This window comes from Mercenaria mercenaria, chromosome 1 (assembly GCF_021730395.1).
Source record: "Mercenaria mercenaria strain notata chromosome 1, MADL_Memer_1, whole genome shotgun sequence".
Taxonomy (NCBI): Eukaryota; Metazoa; Mollusca; class Bivalvia; order Venerida; family Veneridae; genus Mercenaria; species Mercenaria mercenaria.
The window spans coordinates 37,582,122-37,597,753 of NC_069361.1; the positions used below are offsets into that span (position 1 = coordinate 37,582,122).

A 15,632-nucleotide genomic window follows, 5' to 3' on the forward strand; every position below is an offset into this window, starting at 1 on the left:
TACCAGCCTGGCGGTAATTCAATATTCATCCATACTAACAAGACAGGAGTCTTTGATTAATTGATATCTGAATTTCAAAAATCTGTTCTTATAATATTTCATATAAAAGATAATAGGGTTTGGAACGATATCTAAAAATGTTAAGTCTTGCACTGGTCCGGGGCATACTGCATCTTGTGCATGACTTGGTATACTAGATCTGCATTTTGCAATTGTAAAACATAATAAAAAATATATGATTTAATAAATACAGAGTAAATGTACCTTTTTTAATTGGATTTATGTACTGAATCTCTACATAATACTGTTAAGTTAGAAAATAATTCAGTCTTATTCAGGAAACAATTGAAACAGGATGATCCTTTTTCATATCAACGCTTGAAGCAGTGTGCCAAAAGATGTCTCACTACAGACTAATATAGATAACAATAACTATGACACACTTGCAGTTTGATTGAAGCACTATAATTTTCAGGTTGCACTGACAATTGGTGTCAAGTCTCATCAGCTACAGTGACCTATAGCTTTTGATGTTGTACCTCCAACACAGAGTACCTGTTGTGATAGACATTGTAATCAGATTTAAGATAGAAGATCAGCTCACTGATTGGGGATCAATTATAATTAAGGTATTGTGTATATAGGTGTCCTCCCAAAATAGCTGGTTAATTAGCCCGAGTGTCGATTAATTAGTGATGTTTTGGTTCTACAAGTGTTATGGTACCAATTACTCCTGCACAACAAGGAAAATACATGAACATGTATCAGCATAACTTTGGTATGCAATTCAAATGCTTTGGGAATCCATCAAGAATTTTAAGAGCACATACATGTACCCCAAGGTACTCACCAAACTAGAAATACAAAAGGCATAAAGGATGGGTCATTCTAAAATTCTATGAAAGCACACTTAGACGAATTACAAATTTGCTGTTTGTATGTTTATCAAGTGCCAACAGAAATGGTTTTAAAACAAATAATTTAGAATCACAAGGGTGATGTCCTTTGCCTGTAATCCTAGCAATGTCCAAGATCAAAAGCATCAGTATCTTACATTTCCTATTGTTGATGTACATTTTGCATAATGTAGGCTTAATCCATATATCTGTGCTGAAATGCTTTCTTCAGACTTCAATGGTAACATATTGACTATACATTCATACTGTATTGCAAACATTGAAATAAACAGGAAATGTAGTCTGTACAGACAATTCTTCTGCCGCTGATCAATTTAGATAATATTGACAGGAAGAGCGTAGCCGCAATGTATTCGGAAATGATGCATCCCGCAACAACGGCAAATAATCTATATCAGAGTTCTTTGATCTCATTTTGATCTTATCCGAACACAATTCAAATCTTATTCAATCTGACAGCATATAGATAAATTTTACATGTTCCTTTACATACATTCCAAATTATCTTTTTACGATCTTTGCATTATTTCTCGGGTAAATATAACAATATTTGCATAGCTATTCTTATCTTGCTCAAGTATTTCTTAAATCTTCAGATAACACCAAATATTAAAACGTGTGCTATACAAGCACCAAGCCTATATAGATGGCGAGTCAGAGACCATTGTTTGTACCAAAACTGGCCGTTCCATTACACAATACAATGTCAAATACCAAGAGATTTGCCACTGTAAACTGATTATTAACGGATTTTGTAGTTCACAATTTGTACAGAGATTTTTCTTCATACAGCTGTAAAAGGGATTATGGTAGGGCAAGTGTTATTATTGTATATTCAATGGGAAATATTTCAAGTACTATAAGCACACTAAATTTAAAGAACAAAAAAAAAGTCCTTGCAGGCATTTTTCCAAAGATCTGACACATAAATGGGTCTGACAGTGTTAAGAACAGCAATAGCTTCATCTTGTGATGCTCTAGAATAGAATTTACAATAAAACTCTATTAACATGATTAATGAAAGAAAAATTTCTGTAAGCAATCTGTGACTTTATTGTCAATAAGTCTGGACAGCCTAACAACATGTGCAATGTGAAAGAATTTAGTTTTATGACAGGAACTGTTGTAATTCAATTGAAAGTTCAATATAGGACTACAATTGTCACTTTTAGGGTACTTAAGATAATAAATCGGCTAGTTACCCCAAATAAACTATTTAGTTTAGCATAAATAAACTTGAAGGTACAATAACTAAAACTGACAGAAGGGGCAGTATACTATTTAGAGCAAAGGCGAGGGACTGATAAAACTCTGACATAAAGATGCAGGAAAAAAATCAAACAAAAAAAAATCAAAATGACCACTATAAGCTATAAATCAGTAAAATGTCTTTAGTCTGAATAAATAAGGAGTACCAGCCTATCAGCTGTGTAATTGAGATATACCCAAATGAGGGCAATATGAAAGAAAAGGTAATTTGATAATTGTCCCACCTGGGGATTGAATCAGTATGAATCACTTAGAGCTATCTATGTTATCTTGTCATGTTATATAAGTGGATGTCAATCACCTATTATGGTCAGTTTAGTACCAATCAATGTTCAAAACAAAGTACAGATAAAGAATATTACATAGCCGCAGTTCAGTATACTATATATTTATACGTAAATACATAATCTTTCTCATTGTACGGCATTGCCGTAACAGCAATATACTTACATTTTTTGCATAACATCTGCAAGGAAGACACCATTGTACAGATCACTGTACTGTAATCTGGGGGAGCCTGATGGTCTAAATGTGTCCACCTTAAAATATAAATAAAAAGATCTACATGTATTATGTTGTGTATATATGTATGTAAAAAATTATGTGAATGTTTCAAAAACAAACTTTGCAGTTAAGTAAAAAGATATGATGTTAAAAATCCTGTTCCATAATAAACCAGAAAGATGTCAGAATTGTAAGACACAATGTCATAGTGACGTATATTCCTAACAAAGCTACTCAAAAACATTATCGTAAAAATAATTAAACTACTTTCGTTTCATGTGAATTGGATGGAAACAGGAGCTGAATTCACTGGGCACAGATGTCTGTAAGTGTCAGTAAGTCCAAAAACAATCAAAACATAAATTGTCCCAGCAATATCCACACTTGCCACTTCAAGTTGATGCTGCATACCAAATTACATCTGACTATCGGAGCTGAGTACACAAGACAGTGTGATTGAGCGATGGTTCAAACACTGTATGCCCCATCTTCTTAGTCTTTTACAATCACACCAGAGACAGATACCGGATTAGTTTGGAGGTCATTTAATGTTTGGTCTTCTAGTTACCTAGTCATCTAATGACCACAGACAAAGCATTCAACAGATATTAATTGGGAACAGTTCTCAGTCAAGGTCCCAGTAACCTTGACCTTTGACCCCTTAAAAGTAGGAGTCATCTAGTGATCAAGAGCAATTAATTAAATAATCATCATTCTTAAGTTTAACCACTGTGTGCCTAAGCACCATACATTTGTTGATCGGAAACTGTTTTCAATCTCAAGATCACTGTGACTTAGACAGTTAACCTACAGGTCCCTTATTCAATAAGGATCATCTACTGACCACCTGTATGCAGTTTTCCCGTAAAGTCTGACAATCCTACTAAGTCTAAGGGAAAGCATTATGTAAAAAATCATTTTAATACTGCAAAATGTTTTCAGTTTGAAGGTCAATGTGACCTTGACCTACTGTCTGACCCCTTAAACATTAGCAGAAACTGTTTTCAGTCTCACAGTCAATGTGGCCTTGACCTTGGGCCTACTGACTCTGCAAACAAAGTTTTGCAATCATCTACCTACCAAAAGAAAGCAAGCACCCTATGAGCTTTGAATGCTGTAGGCTAAAAGGTTATTGGGCAGAAACAATTTTCACTATTGACGCAAATGAATGTGACCTGGCTCTTTGACTTACTGACACCCTAAAAACTACACAGGGTCATCTACTGGCCATAGGCAATCATCCTATTAAGTTTGACAACTGTAGACCATGCACAAAAAATGTTTAAGTCTCAAAGTAAACTGTAACCTTGACCTTTTACATCCTGACTGCAGGCAAGACAATGAGTAAAACACTACCAACTCCTCTGAAGGGGTATAATGAAATCACTCATCCTGTACATGTGCATTTTGCTTCCCTTGATGGAAAGTCCTGAGAACCTCTTACAGTTTTTTAAGTCTATTAACATTGTTCCCATTTTAAATGTTCAAGAATTTGTAGCAGAGTTACCAACATCCACCACCTAAGGACATTTTTCACAAAACATGCTGCATGCCAATACAGCATCTTCTAAATAATAGGGCAACATAAGTCATAACTACCATATCATTCATGAAGGCATTATGAAGTTTGAAAATGTCTGTATTTTAAAGATGGTAAGGAAAAATAAATAAAAATATAATGAAATATTTTATTGTATTAAAGGGAGGTAATTAATACATAAAATGAATGCATGTATTAAAAACTTGTTTTTAAATTACACACCAGAAAAAGTTAACTTTTGGTCAATGCAGAGCTGCACTACATATCAACCTAATGTTTTAAAACCACAGTAATGCTGCATTTACTTATATATGCCATTAAGTTATAACTTGTACCAGCGGTCTACAATTGTTGATAGCTTTTTTTTATATCTATCAATACCAATCATTTTACTTTAAACATACTTTTTCATTTTAAAATTAGTGGGAAAACTGATATAAAAACCCATGTATTATACTTTATCATATAAAAGGGAGGTAATTTAATGAACAAACAAAAAAAAGAATGTTAACTTGGGTGCCTGTGACCTTGACACAATGTCTTGTAATGACGAATATTTATGCCAAGTTATTTTAATATATACAACAATGCATAAACAAGAGGGCCATGATGGCCCTATATGGCTCACCTGTTATCATTGCACTTGAGGAGAAGAAGGTCCTCAGAAAAAATATCTAAGTCCAAAAGACAGGAACAAGAAAGGGAAGAAATTTAACCAAAAAGAAAAAAAAAATCTTACAAGGTATAGATATGTCAAAATACACCTAAAAATTGGGAGGTACCATCTATGTTGTACCACAGAAAAGTGGTCTCGGTTTTTCCCTATGGCCAATAATAAAAAAGTTACTAAAAATAAGCTATTTATAGTAACGTAAAAGGGAAGTAATTAAAAAAAAAATACATACTGTAAGTGAACGAAAGAAGGATCTGCCAAATAAATCTGTTGACACAAATGAAATTTCAGATCAGTATCTTCATTAGTTATGGAGATATAGCAATTTTAAATTGAAATAAAGGGAGATAACTTGACATAAAATCAGTCCATAGTTATCTACCCTGATTGTCTCAGACCAACTAATAACAATAATGAAATTTCAAATAAGTCCTATAAGTACTTACTGATATAAATCCATTTCGATTACAATCAGGGGAGGTAATCAGATATAAAATAACTCTGGAACCTACGATTGGATCTGATTTGTCATGGAATCCAAGATTTATTGTTGTTGAAGATATTTTCGAAGTTTGTATAAAAAAAATCTATAAATGAAGTCTCTATATGGCTGCAAAAGCCAAAATAGCAAATTTTGGACATTTAAGGGGCCATAACTCTGGAACCCATGATGGAATCTGCCCAGTTGAAGAAAGGAAGCAAGATCTTGTGGTGATACAAGTTGTGTTTAAGTTTAGTTAAAATCAAATCATAAATGAAGCTGCTATTGTGTAGACAAGGTCAAAATAGCTAATTTTGGCCCTTTCAGGGGCCATAACTCCGGAACCCATTATGGGATCTGGCTGGTTCAAGAAAGGAACCAAGATCTTATTATGACACAAGTATTGTGCAAGATTGATTGAATTCAAATCATAAATGAAGCTGCTATTATGCAGACAAGGTCAAAATAGCTAATTCTGGCCCTTTCAGGGGCCATCACTCTGGAACCCATAAAGGAATCTCGCCAGTTCAAGAAAGGAACTGAGATCTTATAGTGATACAAGTTGTGTGCCAGTTTGGTTAAAATAAAATCATAAATGAAGCCGCTATTGTGCAAACAAGGTCAAAATAGCTAATTTTGGCCCTTTCAGGGGCCATAACTCTGGAACCCATAATGGAATCTGGCCAGTTCAAGAAAGGAACCGTGATCTTATGGTGATACAAGTTGTGTGCAAGTTTAGTTAAAATAAAATCATAAATGAAACCTCTATCATGCAGACAAGAAATTGTTGACGCACAAAAATAGCAAATTCTGGCCCTTTAAGGGGCAATAACTCTAGAACCCATAATGGGATCTGGCCAGTTTTTTGAAAGGAACTGAGATATCATGCCAATACATGTTTTGTACAAGTTTGATCAAAATTGCTTGCAAAATGTGGTCTCTATCTTGTTCACATGAAATTGTGGACGGACGGACGACAGACAAAGGGTGATCACGAAAGCTCACCCTGTCACTATGTGACAGGTGAGCTAAAAAGTTACAGACCAGACAAAAAAATACCAAAAATGTCCAAAGGTGACCTTCACCTTGGAGCTAGGGGTCTTGGTCTTGCACTGTTGCACATGATAAATTAACATTTATACCAAGTAATTTTAAAATCCCTTGATACATATGGCAGCGTTATGGACCATGTTAACCTTTGACTTCTAAGTGTGACCTTGACCTTGGAGCTAGGGGTCTGGGTCTTGCGCATGACAGGTCATCTCATTGGGAACATTTATACCAAGTAATTTTAAAATCCCTTGATGAATGTTAGAGTTTAATGAACTAGACAAATAACAGACCTTGTACACCTTTGACTTTCAAGTGTGACCTTGACCTTGGAACTAGGGGTCTGGGTCTTGAGCATGACACATTGTCTCATTATGGTAAACATTTATGCGAAGTTTTTTCAAAATCCCTTCATGGATGGCACATCAAGTTATGGACCAGACCATGTTAACCTTTGACCTCTAAGTGTGACCTTGACCTTGGAGCTGGGGGTCTGGGTCTTGTGCATGACATGTTGTTTCGTTATGGTGAACATTTATGCAAAGTTATTTCAAAATCCCTTCATGGATGTCAAAGTTATGGACCAAACACAAAGTGCGACAGACGGAAGGACACAGCCTATTTCTATGTCCCTCTATTTCTCTTCGAAAAAGGCAGAGGACAATTACAATTTTATGCTGAGCAATATTAATTTTAACATGAATCAGGGTTTGTTACACAGACTACATGTTCTGAACACAATGGTATGAATGATTCCTCTACAAAAAGCTTTAAATTTCTTAACACAACAGTTTACAACCACATATTTTATTGGCAATTAAAATACAAGATTTAATTTGACAGTGATAGGATGGAATTTTTGTGACTCACAAAAATGGCAAACGTACCTCAACAGTTCAAACATGTCAAAATTTTATAATCTAATTAGGTTATTTCTATTAATGAAGAATGACAATGCCTTACTTTAGCACGTCTATCTTACCCATATCACAAGGGGACATTCCATATAATTTGGCTCAATGTTAGCCATTCTTTATTCCCTAAATTCGCATTTGAAAACAAACTCTCAAAACTTAGTAAATCCACATGCGCTTTTATAACCCGGGGTTTTATATCCAAAATTTCATTTGAAAACAATGAAACACTACACACTTATACAAAACAACTCCTAAACTACATAATGAGAGAAAACTACAATATGTCTGAAACTGTTATTGAACTTTTGTAATCCAATTTATCTTCAAACATTTTTGTCATTTCGGCTCAACGCTTCATTGACTACACGGCTTAGACCTTTGAACTTAGTGAAATATTATTGCTCGCAACAAAAGATTGTGATTTCATGTCTGAGGCAAAAACTTCATTTTTAACTTTTAAAGAAAATTTCCATAACAAAAAATAAGACAGTGCTATTGAAACATCAGTTTAGCTGTTATTTAAAATGATAAAGTTGTGTACGAACTACTTTTTTTTACATGTGCCCGGCTAATTGAAGAAAAGTAGTTCTTCTGATACCAATGACGCAAAGGGGAGAGCACTCAAAGAACACAGGAACGCGAATTTTGATATTTCTGCCCCTTGATAGTGAGGCCCTGCCGCTTATTTCCAAAAATGTTCGTCGGAATCGACGGCGATATCTTTTTATAACGTAACCCGAAAAATTCAAGTGAAAATAGTGATTTAGTGCAGGAAAACTTTGAGTGATATATTCTTCCTACCCAAACTTGGGGTCAGCCTCCTTCCCTCCCCCGTCCCGGCTTAGTCTTTTGTAGTAAGCTGAGCATATTCTTGTTCGTATAACAAATTTTGCTACAGTTTCAACATGTTTCAACCACTTTAAAAAAAAGAAAACATTTTGAGGTCATGTCTGCCAAATTTTGTCAATATTTTGATAAATAAATATAATTATATTATAAACCCTCTGTGGCGCAATCAAGAGAGCGTCCACCTTTCTCTGATTAAGAAAGACTGAATCAGTCATGATACCATCCATTAGTGTTCGCCATCCCAAGGATGTTTTCTGACGTAGGAATTGCAGTGCGACAAATAGGCACTCGGCTGATGACATCAGTCATTCATAGTTGCAGATAGTGTAGTTTAATACTCGAAACTTAGGTTATTACAAGGTTACGTACATCATTAACAAATTCTGTTGTAGAGTTGTCACATAGAATAACACAAACTTAGAACACAATTCTAATGACAGGCCATTTATAAAGCTAGGAAACATAATGGTCACAGCTTGTTTTTGCTAGGAGGGAAATCTACATCTACATCTACGGAGATATACTCCCAACAATCAATTTCTGATCATAACTGGGAGGTCGGGGCAGTTGTTTAAATGCATGTTGCTATGTTACATGATACATGATATTCATGTTGTTAAGAGAGTAAGAGCAGTAATATATACAGCTTGTTAAAAATAAAAACAGGATGATGACATTAGTACATATACGAGTCTAGGTCAGATGTGAAGCACTGAAGGTTCACACTGTCCTTTATGTTATAAGGTAAGGTGTTCCAGTATCTGACTGTGCGGGGGAAAAAGGAGTTCATATGATATTGTGTTCTTGAAGATGGAATGATAACGTTTAAATTTCTAGAGGTTGTCAGGTGGTTATGATCTACAGAGACGAGGTTGTGTGATATTTTATACAACATAATTAAAGATGCATGTATTCTTCTTTGTTCTAATGTCTGCCATTTAAGAGTTTCAAGCATTGATGTTACGCTGCTTTGGTATGAGTAGTCATTCATAACATATCTGGCTGCAGCTCTTTGTACCTTTTGTATCTCATATGTTAAGTTTTTCTGCCATGGATGCCATATGGTGTTACAGTATTCTAATTAATGTTTTGTAGGCAGTTTCTTTCATATTACGGTTATTACATTGTACATTTCTTTTTATAAATCTGAGGGTGTTACTAGCTTGTAAATTCAATATGTTTTTTTTTCCAACTAAAGTCATCACTAATAGTAATCCCAAGATATTTAACATTTTCTGTGGTTTTTAGTTCTTGATTATGTAATTTATATGGAAAGATGATATTTTTTCTTTTTTTAGAGATTCTTATGATTTCGCATTTATCATGATTAAATTCCATAGACCATTTACGTTCCCATTCTTCTAATTTTGTCAAATCATCTTGAAGTTTGTAGGAGTCTACTGATGAGTCGATAGTGAGATATATGATGGTGTCATCAGCAAATAAGCGTATTCTACTTTTAACAGAGTCGGGAAGGTCATTGATGAACAAAGGAAGAGATAAGGACCCAACACTGAACCTTGGGGAACCCCTGAAAGAACTGGTAAAGAATCAGAGTGTGAGCCTTCAACTACTACAGATTGAGAACGATTACTAAGGAAAGATTGAATCCAGGATAGAGATGTTTTGTTGACACCAAATTTCATAAGTTTATAGAGAAGAAGTTGATGATCGACTTTGTCGAAAGCTTTCGAGAAATCCATTATACAATGAGATCTGTTTGTTTTCCAGATTGGAGATTGTCAAAAATTTCCTGTGTGAAGGATAATAGTTGAGTCTCACAGCTATGTTTAGAACGGAAGCCATGTTGGAAAGGTGTGAGAAGATTGTTGTTGTCGAATTGGCGCATGATGTTTGAGACCATGATATGCTCCATTAGTTTGGAAGCTATGCAAGTCAAAGAAATTGGCCGATAGTTGCTGGCTTTATATTTAGGACCCTTTTTGTATACAGGTGCAACAATAGTAGTTTTCCAGTCCTCTGGAACTATACCAGTTCTCAGTGAGTTCTGGAAGACTTTAGTGAGAAAAGGAGCTGTTTCGAGAGAAAGTTCTTAAAGTAATCTTGGCGACAGCTGATCCGGACCAGACGCCTTGTTTGGATTTAGATCTTTGAGCATTTTCAAAACACCTTCTACAATGTCAGACATTTTATTAAGTTGTTGAAATTTGTCACTTTCAAAGAGGTTTAATTCATAAAGTTGTTTAAGACTGACTAGTTAAGGTTTTGAGAAAACAGATTCAAATTGTTTGTTTAGAATTGCTGCTTTATCATATGGTTTGGTATTTGGAATAGGTCTGGACCTGTTATGTTTTGGGGAAAATGGCTCGTTAGTATAAAGGGGAACAAACCACTGACGTGAAGTCAATTTAAGGGGAAGTCTGCGTGACTTGAAAGCAATTTCTTAGTTGAAGAGGCCAATAAATGACCCCTACTACCGAAGAGAAACAAACTTGATTAGCTCGTGCTTAATATGTCCTTTTTGACGTGCCCGGAACAGTTCTTGATTTGTACTACCAGGATGTGTTAATATGAAAAACTTACCGTTTACCTTATTTTTTATTCTTTAATATAAACCTAACGATATTTTTAACTTATTTGTTTACGTTGGACTTCGTTCACAGCACATCAAATCATTCCTGGTCAAAGTTATACCTCTAAAAATTTACACGTGCATTTGAATAATTCGCCCCTAAACGACATGATTGACGTTGTGAAAGAACAGTCATTTTTTCGCCTTCTGATATTCTAGATATTCATTGTTTCAAGGTTTTTCTGTCTGTATCTCTATAGCATTGGAAACCTGTCTCGTCTCTTACTCTTCACATAAACTGCTTCTTTAGAGTGTACTACTGGTATACGTATTATTCGTAGCATTAAGGTGGTAAGTATAAATTCAAAGCGGTTCAGACATTACTTTTTTTTAAAAATCTATTTTATCAAAAATCTATTTTATCACTTGATATTATGTTTCACTTTTTGGTGGAAATGATTATAAAGTAACTGTCCACCAGTTCATAGAAACATATTTCCTCGAGATTTACATTAAGGACACTGGAAGCGAACACAAGTAGAATTCAGTCTCACTTGTTGTTTCTAGTTAATACGGAAAAATCATTACAGAACTTACCAATGATAGTTCGGCAATGTTTTTCCACATTTCTTTTGGAACCACCGCGTCTGTAAAAACAATGGCCAGTGTGTAAAATAATACAAAACAATAAAATTTTTAATTAGGGGTATGGTGCCGGCAATTGACAAAATAGTTACTTAACACCCGTATTAAACAGAAGACGAATACGTCCCAAAATCATTAGTGACAGTATCAGTTCTAACATTGTAGAAAAATTCTGTAATAATCATTTAATTGCTACAAAGTGAACATTGCAAATTTTGAACAATATAAACATTTTTTTTTATTAAGGCAATGCAGGAATGGAATAAATTGGAAGACAGTGTCGCATGCGCAGAGACGGCGGAGAGCTTTAAGTCAGCTCTCAACGACCATCAGCCACCCCGACGCCTTATACCAGAAGTGGTCCTGCGTCGTACCTTTACAGGCGTTTAATAAGATATTTTGAAGTGTACAATATTGTCTAATAGACCCCTGAACAGCCAGCTGATGTTGCGACGGCCAGTCAGGTCTACGATGATACTTTCCTTCTAACCAACATACACAGAGCCCATCTAAGCAAAATAATGTCGGGATTGGTCAATTGCTGCCCTTTAGTTTCATTAATTTTGCTCTTAAAAGTTATCCTCTTGTTGCTCTAACTGTTACTAGTTAAGTGCATTCGTCTGCTATTTATTTTATTTAATTAACAAATTTGTTGCTAATGTCTTCTATATAATAAGATAATAGATAAAGTGGAACCCCGCTCGCTTGCGCATCGATGAGTCGAGGGTCGAGCCTGCTCAAGCTGTTCAAGCGGTCCAACCCTGAATAACTCGAGCAATTTGCGTCCTCGAGCGATCCGTGTTTTACTCTATTATTGTTTTATATGAAATAGCTCGCGCATCTCACAACTCGATTTCGCACCTTTCTGTGGAATTACATTAAAACCTTTAAATATAAAATCTCTGAAAGTCTTTTCATGAATTTCTTGCGCACTTAACGCTCTCAATGTAGATGTAGAACGAGTCAAACCCTGTAACGGGCCTCTTCTTCCGCAAGATCGAATTTATATTCGTTTTATCAGAGTAGTCAAAATTTCGGTAAAGATGTAATGAAATCGTTTTTGTTGTTTATATAAGATAAACTGTAAGTTTAAATGATTAAAAAAAAAATAAGGACAAATGCGAATGATCGGTTCTTCTCAAAACCGAAAGTAGAAAATGACACTGAACGATCACAAAAAAAGTAATGAAGCGATGAAAAAATCAGTATTGAATATCACCACTGACAATTAGAATTGTGATTTTAGTGGATTTCATTATGAGTTGATAAGTTACTTATAGTTTTACAACATAGATTTGTTAAAAAGACCCACAAAGTACCACTCAAAAAATTGATTGATTTAGATCTACAGTTTTCAGTCTGCTACTCAAAGAAGGAAGTAAAAGGTTATTTTTTGGTGTATGAGTGCAATGGCACGTAGGCTTTAAACTGTTAAAAGGAGAATTAATGTTATTGTTAAAACATGTTATCGAAATCAGAAGATGAGCCAGCAAAAAAAAAAAAACTTGAAGAAAAAATAATTAATACGAAAAAGAAAAGGATGGGTTGCTGTAAATGTATGTTTTGGACATTTTCTGTACTTATTGGCATAATATCATGTTTGATTGGAGGGATTTATTTTTATGCAAGAAGGAATGAGATACCAGAAGAGATTGCAATGAACCTTGGAGATGCCGGAATCCAGACGTTCAAGGCATTTGATCGCAACGATGACGGTTATATCTCGATATACGAGTTTGAACCAATGTACCATCATCTAGTAAATGGAGCCCCACCAAATGTAAGACTGATATTTTCATGGATCTTCAATACTATGCATTTATAATGTGAGATTGCAAGAATTAATTGTTGACATTAATAGTTGTGATTCGTTAAGTTGGCTTTCAATTTAAAAAATGAGCTGTTTTTGATATGTTTTACATTTTTTAACAATATTATAGGTCATGTACATGACTCATATATCAGAAGGTTTTTTTACTAATAGGGGAAGAGGCTCAGGCCTGTGGTTTGGGGAAAAAGATAGCTCGGTATTTGGGCCAAGTTCATACCATGTCAAAGGAATAATATTTGTTAGGTCTGCTTATGATGTATACCCAATCTTGTTCATCAAGAAACAATCTTGCGCTTTAAAAATATTTGGCTTTAGTTTAATGTTGTCTCATGAAATAGACTTAATATACAGGGATAGAGGAAAACAATTGACGTGATAACAGAATAAAAGTTGGGCATCATGTTAGTATTGTACATGAAATTAGCAGATTTACTATCATGTTTTTATAGGTAAGCAGTGAACAAGAGGTACAGTATGAGCAGGTGATAACCTTGGCTGATGAAGTTGTTACAGTGGTACCAAGTTTCAAACCCCTAGAGCTTACATCAATGATGAGAGACTTGGACAAACACAAGGGAGCTGGAGTGGTTTGTATCACATACATTGTCTGCTGCATGCAAACTTATTGTGAATGTACTGAATATTCCCCACCTCCCCCCACCTGATATTTTAAAATTTTATTTATCTTTAGTTAATTTAGATAATAAATGAATACCAACATTATGATAGTGTTATAATTGCTAAAATCAATTGATAAGAAGTTTGATATTCACTTAACAGAAATAATTTTTGAGGGACTTAATAATCGCTCCCATTTGCAAAATGTATTAATAAGAGAACATAATATGGTATAGAAGGCATTTATAATAGTTTTGTGCTGTGATGACTTGACTTGTGTAAATACCTTTATCATCAAAGTTATAAATAAAAGATATTGTATGTAATTAAATTAATTGGAGATGCAAGACAAAATTAATAGTGGACACAAAATAAAACCTCTTTAAAAGTACCAATCACCACTGAAGTCAGGTCATTGTTGTTTAATGAGATGTTTTTTTTTTATATACCGGTACCTGAATGTTGCTTTTGTTCATTATACCCCATAATTATGACATGCCAGTTCTGGATTATTGTGCATGCATGGGTTACAGGATTGTGTATAATTTTGTTACTATTTATAGAAATGTATAAAATGATGGGTGTTACAGCAACTTCCTTGTTAGTCGCTTAAGTAAAAAAATAGTATCAGTAGTACTGCACATTTCATCTTTTTTTTTTTACATTTGAAATGACTTATAGAGTCAGGATTTGAACCCTTGAGATTTGCAGTATTGAGATAAGGCTTGACATTACTGGATATCATTTGTTGACTCTAGTTGTGGGTTTTACATTTAAATCCCAAAGAAAAATGTCAGATTACATTGAAATTTAGACAAGTAAACTCTGTTATATATTAATAACAAGATGATTTTATTGAATTTTCATTGTTTTTTTTTTTTTGCAGTTAGAATATAACTGAATATCATATTTTGCTTAAAGTTACCAACACACTGTCAGTCACATACTGTTTAAAAAAAAACAGATGAAAATACTGTTGAGATATATTCAGAATAATGAGTATACATGTACAAAGTCAGTAGTCGTCTAAATGCCTTTTACATTTTATGATGTTTCAGGTGGGTTGGATAGAATTTGCAGTTAGATATGCAGTAAGACCATTTTTTTCTAAGTCAGTTCATTATATCCTAGATGATTAAAAGTGTGTTTAAGTAACACACGTTTATCTAACTATATCAGTTTTGTATTAAACAATTATGAAAGTTGCATATTACTTGATAAAGAACTTGGAATTCTTAGAAGTAAATTTGCTTTTTTATGTATTAAAGCATACTTGCAAATTCAATAATTTAATAATTCTGCATCAAGGTGCAGCCCTTTATTGCCTCTTTTGTTATTAAATATTCAGTTTCACACATAAATTACACCCAGTAACTTTTCCATTAACTTTTCTGAGAGACTTTTTAAATGATAGGGAAAAAATGATTATTTTCAGCTTGAAAGCTTTGAAGAAGGAAGAAGATTTTTAGTATGTTAACTTTTATCTTTGATAGTTTTATCTAACTAAGTTAAATATGGTAACATTTCCAGGGCTGTGGCAAAAATTGTTCGATTCATTTTATAAATGTAGTGTGCCAAGGTTTTGAGAAAATGGCTATTTGAGCAGCGCCATGAGAAAACCAACATAGTGGCTTTGCAAACAGCATGGATCCAGACCAGCCTGCACATCCGTGCAGTCTGGTCAGGATCCATGCTGTTCGCCAACGGTTTCTCTAATTGCATTAGCCTTTGAAAGCGTGGATGCGCAGACTGGTCTGGAGCCATGCTGGTCGCAAAGCCACTATGTTGGTTTTCTCATGGCGCGG

At 34.4% G+C, this 15,632-nt stretch overlaps 2 protein-coding genes across 12 annotated transcripts in view; one reads left to right on the forward strand and one right to left on the reverse strand.

Moving 5' to 3' along the window:
* Positions 1-7,717, reverse strand: part of LOC123541339 (girdin-like) — an 81,299-nt gene extending 73,582 nt beyond the window's left edge. For all 10 annotated transcript variants that reach the window (XR_008371145.1, XM_053544664.1, XM_053544654.1 and 7 more), the window contains exons 1-2: positions 7,417-7,717; positions 2,637-2,725 (exon numbers count right to left, since the gene is read on the reverse strand). Coding sequence is in view for 9 of the 10 variants with exons in the window: in XM_053544664.1 (XP_053400639.1) it covers positions 2,637-2,725; positions 7,417-7,464 (137 nt within the window). In the remaining variant the exon portion in view is untranslated. The remainder of the gene's footprint in view (positions 1-2,636; positions 2,726-7,416) is intronic.
* A 4,751-nt stretch (positions 7,718-12,468) lies between these two features.
* LOC123541327 (selenoprotein N-like) overlaps positions 12,469-15,632 on the forward strand; it is a 30,621-nt gene continuing 27,457 nt past the window's right edge. The window contains exons 1-4 of one of the 2 annotated variants that reach the window (XM_045326752.2): positions 12,469-13,158; positions 13,659-13,796; positions 14,886-14,918; positions 15,263-15,295. In XM_045326752.2, the coding sequence (XP_045182687.2) occupies positions 12,841-13,158; positions 13,659-13,796; positions 14,886-14,918; positions 15,263-15,295 (522 nt within the window). In that variant the 5' untranslated portion in view covers positions 12,469-12,840. The remainder of the gene's footprint in view (positions 13,159-13,658; positions 13,797-14,885; positions 14,919-15,262; positions 15,296-15,632) is intronic. The other variant, XM_045326759.2, reaches the window with a different exon arrangement.